This window comes from Papaver somniferum, chromosome 9 (assembly GCF_003573695.1).
Source record: "Papaver somniferum cultivar HN1 chromosome 9, ASM357369v1, whole genome shotgun sequence".
NCBI lineage: Eukaryota > Viridiplantae > Streptophyta > Magnoliopsida > Ranunculales > Papaveraceae > Papaver > Papaver somniferum.
This window is the reverse complement of record NC_039366.1, coordinates 12,532,988-12,542,091: the sequence shown is the minus strand read 5'-3', so window position 1 is coordinate 12,542,091 and position 9,104 is coordinate 12,532,988. Positions and strand designations below refer to the sequence as shown.

The 9,104-nt window shown below is 36.3% G+C and overlaps 1 protein-coding gene across 1 annotated transcript; it reads left to right on the top strand.

The window, feature by feature from the left end:
- Positions 1 to 2,913: 2,913 nt before the first annotated feature.
- On the top strand, positions 2,914 to 5,393 carry LOC113311387. Its single transcript, XM_026560226.1, has 4 exons — positions 2,914 to 3,345; positions 3,449 to 3,583; positions 5,003 to 5,076; positions 5,181 to 5,393. Exons 1-4 carry the CDS (start codon positions 3,057 to 3,059, stop codon positions 5,391 to 5,393), a joined length of 711 nt encoding a protein of 236 aa, XP_026416011.1. The 5' UTR covers positions 2,914 to 3,056.
- The last annotated feature ends 3,711 nt before the right edge of the window (positions 5,394 to 9,104 follow it).

Genomic DNA, 9,104 nt, shown 5'->3' with positions numbered 1-9,104 from the left:
TTAGGATATCCTCATAACCACAAGGGTTACATCATTTTGGACATTTCCACAAAAACAACTTTTGTATCTAGAGATGTTGTCTTTCATGAGCATTTGTTCCCCTTCAAAGATGCTAAATTCATTTCTGACACTGCGCTTACACTCTCTACAGATACTGATTTTTTCTATGAAGACTCCACGTCTGTTTCTCCTTCAAATTCTGTCATCGATATTCATTACTCTAATTTCCCTTCCTTGCAAGTGGCTGACTCTAATTCAACTCCTCCCACGCACATTCTGGATAATCATACTCCTCATACGACTGGACCTCCTCTTGAATCTACCTCTCCGGCCGTCTCTTCTCCTGAAGTGATTTCTACTATCGATACTAATTTACGCAGGTCAACTAGAACACATACTCGTCCATCTCACCTGAAAGATTATGTTTGTTCTGTTTCTCAAGGTATGTCTAATTCTCTGTATCCTATCACAAATTACATTTCTTTTGATAAATTTACTCCGCAACATCGTGCCTTTCTATCTTCGGTTATTTCTAATAATGAACCACGCTCTTTTACGGAAGCCATTAAACATCCAGAATGGCGTGATGCAATCGTCAAAGAGCACACTGCTTTACTTAATAATGATACTTTTACTATGACCGCTCTTCCACCTGGAAAATCTTCTATTGGTTGTAAATGGGTATTCAAAATTAAATATAAGTCGAATGGTGATATTGATCGTCGTAAGGCACGTCTCGTTGCCAAAGGATACACACAACAGGAAGGTATTGACTATCATGACACTTTTGCTCCTGTTGCTAAATTAGTTACTGTTCGTGTTTTATTATCCATTGCTGCCATTTTCAATTGGCCTCTTCATCAACTCGATGTCAATAATGCTTTTTTACAAGGGGATCTCCATGAGGAAATATATATGAAACTTCCCCCTGGTTTTCAAACCAAGGGTGAAACTCGTGTTTATAAACTCAATAAATCTCTATACGGTCTTAAACAAGCGTCTCGTCAATGGTTTGCTAAATTTTCTAATGCTTTACTGGAGGAAGGTTTTATCCAGTCTCGTGCTGATTATTCACTTTTTCTTTTTCATTCTGACGCCATCTCTATTTATCTTTTGGTTTATGTCGACGATATCATTATTACAGGAAATAATCATTTGGCTATCCAGCAGCTCATACAAAAACTAGAAGCCAAATTTTCACTCAAAAATCTAGGGCGTTTACAATATTTTCTAGGCATAGAAGTTTCTCGTTCTCCAAATGGCATTTTTCTTGGACAACGTAAATATATTCTAGATATTATTCAGGACTCCGGTCTTTTAGGTGCTAAACCTGCGACCTCTCCCATGGAGCAACATCTAAAATTATTACCCACCTCAGGTAATCCTCTCTCTGATCCAAGTATTTATCGACGCTTAATTGGTCGACTTCTATATCTTCAGGTAACTCGTCCTGATATCACTTATTCTGTGAATTATTTAAGTCAATTCTTGCAACATCCTTGTTCTGGTCACCTGGATGCTGCTTATCGTGTTGTTCGTTACCTAAAAGGCACGGTTGCTCACGGCATTTTTCTTTCTGCTACTAGTTCACTTTCTCTTGCTGGTTACACTGATTCAGATTGGGCAGGTTGTCCAATCACTCGTCGCTCTACTGCAGGTTATTTCATTATGTTGGGTACTAGTCCTCTTTCTTGGAAATCCAAGAAGCAACCCACTATTTCGCTTTCTTCTGCTGAGGCAGAATATAGAGCTCTAGCTAGGGTCACTTCTGAGCTCCAATGGTTACATTATTTATTTTCTGATCTTCGTGTCAGTATTCCGCAACCCATTTCAGTCTATTGTGACAATCAGGCTGCTATTCACATCTCTGAAAATCCGGTATTTCATGAACGGACTAAACATATTGAAATCGACTGTTATTTTGTTCGAGAAAAAGTCATCTCTGGACTTATCAAACCAACTCACATTCCTTCTGCAGCCCAGTTAGCCGATCTCTTTACTAAACCGCTTGGTGTGGATCATTTTAAACATCTTGTCCGCAAGTTGGGCGTTCGGCCTCATGATCCTCCCGCTCCAACTTGAGGGGGGGTATTGGACGTGTACACATTGTGTGCCACGGCAGTGGCAACACAACCACCAGAATGGGTCTTCTCCTCATAGTCCGAGTCTTGTGTAGTTGTTCACAACTTCCCTGTATTCTAGTTAGAATCTGTTTTAGTTTAGGAAACATATCTTTGAGAATATCTGTATCCATATATATATATCTCATGTAAAGAAACAAAGATAATTCAATGCAGAATATACATATCTTCACCAGAGATCTTTGAAATTTAAGATGCACCAGCATATATGTCATTATCTATTTCACCACTTTGGGCTCTTTCTTCCCACTAACCTAAACTTATCCATTAATGCGTTACACAAATATAGCAGGTTACAAATTACTCCTTGTACACTCACAGTAACAGCACTTAAGGCAGCCTATAAAGGGGCATTTATGTAACACAACATCATCACTCTGCTCAGTTTGTAAGACTACTATTTTAGCGTCTACTTCTGTCTCTATTGCAAATGAGAAAAAAAGCCTATTGATTTTTCATCACATTAAAGTTCATCATCTGTTTTGGTACTGAGTAAGTTTCTCCTTCCTCCATTATCTGTTAGTCTTTCCAAAGTCATTATTAGCTTGATGATGGAGCGTAAGAAAAGGTTTAAGGAAGGTTTTAACAAAGGAAGAGACGAAGTTTCAAAAAAACATGATGACGATGATTCAAATGTAGGAATAGTCTACAAGAGGAGAAAATATACAAAAGAAACTTTGGAAATTGAGAAGAGGGATGATGATAAATGTGTTGAAATTGAAAATCTGAAAATGGAATTGGAGAGTCAAGTATTGAATCATGAGATCAAGTGTCAAGGTTTGTGTGCAGAGCTACAAAGGAATGAAATGGAATTGGAGAACCTACAGGCAGTAAACGGTGGTCTTGATCATGAGATCCAAGAATACAGGACCAAATGCATTGGATTGGAAGAGCAAATAATGGGGTTAATAGAAGATGGGAATGCAATGTCTCAAAGGGAGAAGAGTGCAGGGGAAAGAATTTGTCATTTGGAGGAGGTCGTTAAGAAGATGCAAACTGAAGAAAATGAGAGGTTTTAAGGAATTGGAGACGCGGGTTTTGAAATTGCAAGAAGAAAATGCAACATTGAGAGACTTGCAGGTCGATGCAGCTGATGAGACGCAATTGATTAGAACTGAAACAAGTCCAAATCCCCCTTTTACACCCGCCAGTTGCAAATGTTCTTCACTGCAAATAAACTCCAATGGTGTGCTCTCCTCAGGAGGTATAATTCATATCCTTTTATTTGTTTGTCTTTCATTTTCTAATTCTAATTCTGGGTTTTTGTATATCACCATATATTTCACATTATGGATTTTTTCTTGCAGATGCACCTCCTGATTATTTTGCAAGAGCAGTACTGGGAGGTTTTGAGACAGAAGGGACACTAACTGGATTTCGCAAGTGCAGTGGGACACCATCTACTGAGAATCAAGTTGTGCTCAAACAAGCATCAACTACATGTATTGTTGAGATCTTCGATATCAGCGACAATGAGGGAGAAAATTAAGGACATTACTGTGAAACATGTTTATAGTTTAGATGCAAGTTATAGATTATAGAATTTCTGCAACTTATTTTGGAAGTCACTTGACTTGAATTTTCATGTACTAGTTGTTTTAACACAAAATTGGTTAAAAAGATCAAAATCAACAATTTTTGGGTGAAAAAAATTTGTACATTTTGATACCGTTTAAATGGACAAAACTTTAAAAGATACTGTTCAAATGGACAAAAATATAAAAATAGTCAGGATGTAATCAGTTTCATCCTACCCATTTTCAAATATTTTTTCTTATTTTTAATTTATATCAGGATGCATCCAGTTTAATCCTTGCTATTTTTTAAGTTTAAGCCGCGATGAACCCAGTTTCATCATTGCTATTTTTTTGTGTCAATTTCACCCATACTAATTTTTACTTGTCCATTTGAACCATGTTTTAAATTTTTTTGGACAAATGACCAATTTTCCGTTGTTTTAATATCTAACGAAGAAAGTATATTTGCCTGGCAGCAAAATTCAAGCTTCACCTTCCAGAAAAATAATTGGCCTCATTCTGTTAAAATAACCTGGCTAAATTGGGCCTACTACACTTAATTTAGGCCTCTCAAATTTCCCTTCCCACACCACCAAATTACTCTAGGCACCCAAACTTCTAAAAAATACTAATTTACCTCCATATTAATTCTTAAAACTATCTCATATAAATAGTAATCTTTCCATTTTCAGTAAATCCAAAAACAAAAAAAACCTAAACCTAAAAAAGTTTCTATTTTCTTCCTAATCTTTCCAAATTCTCAAAACCCTAATCAAAAAAAATCTTCATCCTCTTCTCCAACGAATACTCGAGCCAACCAAGAAAAAGGTAAATCTCCATCAACCCATTCTATGATTTGCATTTCTTCATTGATTTACATGTTTAAATCTTCAATTTTCGAAAATCAAAATCTCTGATTACACCCAGAATCGGTTTATGTGGACATATCGAATAAATCGATTCTGGGTTTTGGTTTCTTCCGTGAAGAACATGCATAGTAATCAGTTTATATGATGATTCACATCAACCGATTTTAGGGTTTGAAACAAAAGATGAAAATACATCACCAGAATCCGTTTATAAGTGCTTTAAAATAATCCGATTCTGGGTACCTTTTTTTTTTAAAAAAAAATTATGCGATCCCATAATCGGGTTTTATGTTCTTGTTACTTTACCGATTATGACTGTCTCTTCAGATTCCTTTTCATAATCGGGTTTTATTTATGTATCACATAAACCGATTGTGAATGTTTGACATTCCTGTATGTTTTTGTAGTCAGAATCGGATTACATATGTTTCATTATGTACCGATTATTGACTAGTTTTTTTTTGGTTTTATGTAGATATGGACTTCTCACACCTACCGTTTTACTCTCGAGAGATCACATTGGAGGACATCCTTAGGCAACCGCAACGAGTGCGAGAAAGAAGCCTCTACAAGTTTGCTTATGGGTATGCGACCCATCTTGAACAAGCCCTAGCGTTGATTGACAAGCTTGGACCTACCGTTTGCTTATGTAGATTCGTGAGGTCATGAGGTTCACTAGGATGAGGAGAAACATGATTTCAGCTGAGAGGGAGCTCCATACAGAAACGGAAGGTATTTGGGAACAAATGGCTGAAGCACAAGCTGCTGCTCCTGATGGTGCTGATGCTGGTGATGGTGCTCCTGCTGATGGTGGTGTTGCAAATGCTTCGGGTGGTGCTGCTGCTGCTGGTGCTCCTTCACTTTAAGTTTTTACGTTTAAGTTTTAGATATTAAAAGTTTAGGTTTATAAGACTTTTAAGGTTTTGTATTTTGGATGTTTTAAGTTATGAAGGTTTGTACTTTGGATGTTTATAAGTTCAACTCTTTTAAGTTCTTAACAGTCTTTTAAGGTTTGTTCAACTTAATGCACTTGAATTTTTTGTTGAAGTCATGAGGTTGTACCAGATTTTTTTTAACTATAATTATGTGTTTTCACAATCGGTCTACTCGATATGTCAGCATAAATCGATTGTGTAAGCTATTTTTTCTTGTATGTTTTTCAAGCTAGAATCGGGTCACATATGCATATATATAAACCGATTATTCTTGCTATTTTTCCTGTATGTTTTTTAAGCTAGAATCGGGTGAAATATGCATACATATAAACCGATTAGTTTCGGTGAAAATTCAATTGTTTTACATGTCTTTAATTGGTTTATGTTGGTCACAAAAAAAGACCGATTCCTGGTGGCATTAAAACACAATCGGTTTATACGTACCTTGTAGAAGACCATTTATGCCAAATTATTTCACGTTTTTCAAAAAAAATTAGCCGATTGGGATTTTTTCTATAAATAGAGACCTCACCCTTGGACACCATTTGCCCCAAAATTGATCATTTCATCCCCCCTCACTCCATATACTCCACAACTACTCATTTCATACATATATATACAAGAAATGGCATCATTTGACTGCGCGAAAAATTTGGCAATCACCAAAGCATGGTATGCGGAAAATCGATTTAGACGTCAATCCTCCGAAAGGGCGGATTCCACAACCTTTTGGGCTATAGTACACAACAAATTTAACCAAGAGTTTGGGAATCCTAATGAAAGAAGTGTTCGACAAGTGCACGACAGGCACCTACTCATCGAAAATGCGATACTTGCTTTTTTAGCTCTCCAACCTCGGATTTTTAACATTCGCCCCTTCACCTTGTCCATTGAACAATTTGTAAGTATGTTTGTGGTTTATTTTACGTGATCCATGTTGTTTGATCTTCCAATGAAACACCACTAACAAATGTAAGTTTGTTTTTGTGTTTTTCTAGCACGTTGTCGTGAAAGCGCGCTACTTGGAGGAAAAGGGGGAAGCATTCAAATTTGATGCAAACTATCACTTCTTGGCAGAAAGAATCCTGGAAGATAACCCAGAGTACTTGGATGCTGTATCATCTTCGGAGGAGTAGGATTGATGGGTTTAGAAGTTTTTGTATAGGTTTTGTGGGAAGACCTCTATGTAAACTCCCACGAGACTATAACTCGTCCACTAGGGTCGCCTAGGGGTTTAAAGGCTTGATGCATGTGCTAAATGCATCCTACAATAATGAAATGAATGAATAAAAAAATTCTTATGAAAGACATAAATCGATTTATATATGTCACATAAAACCCCGAATTTCACAATCGGATTTTACATATGCCAAAGTCAACCGATTTTGGAAGTCCTCTGTTAATTCTGAAAACACCAACCCAGAGTCGGTTTATGAGTGCATGAACATAAACCGATTCTGGGTATTGTTCACCAAAAAAAAATCAAAAAAATTAAGTTGTCTGATGTTTTGAAGAACTCTTTAACATTAGTTGATCTCACATCTAAAATATAATTAACACCTAATACAATTAATTAGTACTAATTAAACAGGGGTAAATTAGGTAGTTAAGTAATTGTTGGATAAGGGGTGGTGTGAAAGTTATTTCTAATGACCTTTTTTGTCATCTAGTAGTAGGCCCAAATTAAGTGTAGTAGGCCCCAATTTAGCCAGGTAAAATAACAAATGCGAGTAAAATTATGTAATCAAAGTTGAAGTACTCTCTACTTGATTATGTTTGCAAAATGAGCGTAGACACTGATAGTAGTTGGACTTTGGGTTCTTTTGATGGTATTGTGGGATATCTATCTTCTGAGAGACCACCTAGAAAGATATTTATATCTGACTTGTACTTATCAGTACTGACCTGAGCAACAACAACATCTAGGTAAATATAAAAGTAACAGCATACTTTGGACGGCAAAAATACACAAATATATCAGTTGTAAATGACTCATTTACCCTCACATTAACAGCAGCAACGGTGATATACAAAGGGGTATATAAGTAAACAAACAACATATCACTGCTCAGTTTGTAAGAGCACGTAGGAGTAATACTATTTATCGTCTAGTTCTCCATGTCTTCTTCTGCAAATGAGAAAAGTTAGATTGATTTTTGGGCAATTTAACAAACTAAACAGCTTCAAACCATATAATTAATAAACCGGCCAAAATTCTAATTTCTTCTATAAACTGGCCATTCTGTTAGATATCACGCCTGGACCCACCAGATCGGTCGTCGGCATTGAATAAGTCTAACTCGGTGCGCAAAATTACCTTCATGTCCCTTATCCAGTTCAAAGACGCGTGAACTGCACATAATTTTCATTTTCTTTTTCTTATTCTCTTTCTTCTCTTCTTCTCTCCATCGTTCTCTCCGTTCTCCTTATATTGAAACTAGGGCTAAGGATTATTATTAGAGAAGAAGTAGTAGCAGTTAAAGACGTAGATGTTAGTGAAGAACCAGATCGTATTGGGAAGACTAGGGTTTTTGGATATCTAGGGTTCCAGAGACGATTTTCATAGAGTGAAAATGAGGTACAAATTGGGATTCAAAAAATTTGAATCAAGGTGAGATTAACGTAACCCGTGACTAAGTATATGACGAAAATCAATGATTGATCGATTCATTTCTATTTCTATGGTTTATGTTTTTCCCCTTTTGTAATTAGGGTTTATTCAAAATGCATGAGTTCCTTTATTGGTTAATTAGGTTATAAATTTCGTGATTTAGTGTTTGTTTGTATGAATTATTGTTTAATTAGAGTTTATTTGAGTTTTTTAGATTCAGTGGGGGGTTTATTTGGGCCAATTGAATTTATAAAGATGTTTAGGTGTGTATGTGTTCTAATTATCTGATTTTTGCCCTTTTTTTTATTTGTGTTGCAGTCTATTCAAATTGAGGAATATTAGCGTGTATGTGGAGTCAAGGAATGAGACTTTGGTATTTCCTGAGTGTCATATAGATGAAACAGATTTGAGGAAGGTTGAGTATATGGTTTTTTCTAGATTGTCTTTGGATTTGTCTAAGGAGAAGTATTGTTTATATTGGTTTAAGGATGCACGTATGGCACAACCATTGCTAACTAATGATGATTTTGATGACTTTTGGGAGGATTCTTATGTGAATGATGATGGGTGTATATGTTTGTGGATGGGGATAGAGGGTACAAAGTTTGGGACTCCAAAGACTACACCAAAGAAGACAGTTAGTAAGAACAGTACACCTAGAAGATCTCCAAGGCTAAATAAAGTGGATAATATTACAGAGTCAGCAGAAGATGTATCAAGAAAGCTTAGCTTCACAGATTTTCTACAACAAGCTGAACATGTACCAATTCCCAAAGCCATTGACCTTGATGATGATGTATTTGATGTTGGACATTGGGTCAAAGCTACAAATAAAGTTAAGTTTGTTGAGGATGTAGAAAATATTCAGCTGGAAAATATCAAAATAGATGAATGTCATCCAATTGAGGATCCAGAAGCTCCTCCAGTATATGACAGTGATGAAGATGTGGAGTATGGGTCAGATGAAGAAGAGCAAGAAGAACAAGAAGACAATGAAGAAGACAATGAAGAAGAAGAAGAAGAAGAAGAAG

What these genes read in the sequence shown, in the direction of transcription:
- LOC113311387 (XM_026560226.1), top strand. Translation starts at nt 3,057, where the DNA reads ATGGGAATGCAATGTCTCAAAGGGAGAAGAGTGCAGGGGAAAGAATTT. An exon ending in TGGTGTGCTCTCCTCAGGAG is followed by an intron (nt 3,346 to 3,448) that starts GTATAATTCATA and finishes TTTTTCTTGCAG; the next exon opens with ATGCACCTCCTGATTATTTT. An exon ending in CAAACAAGCATCAACTACAT is followed by an intron (nt 3,584 to 5,002) that starts GTATTGTTGAGA and finishes GGTTTTATGTAG; the next exon opens with ATATGGACTTCTCACACCTA.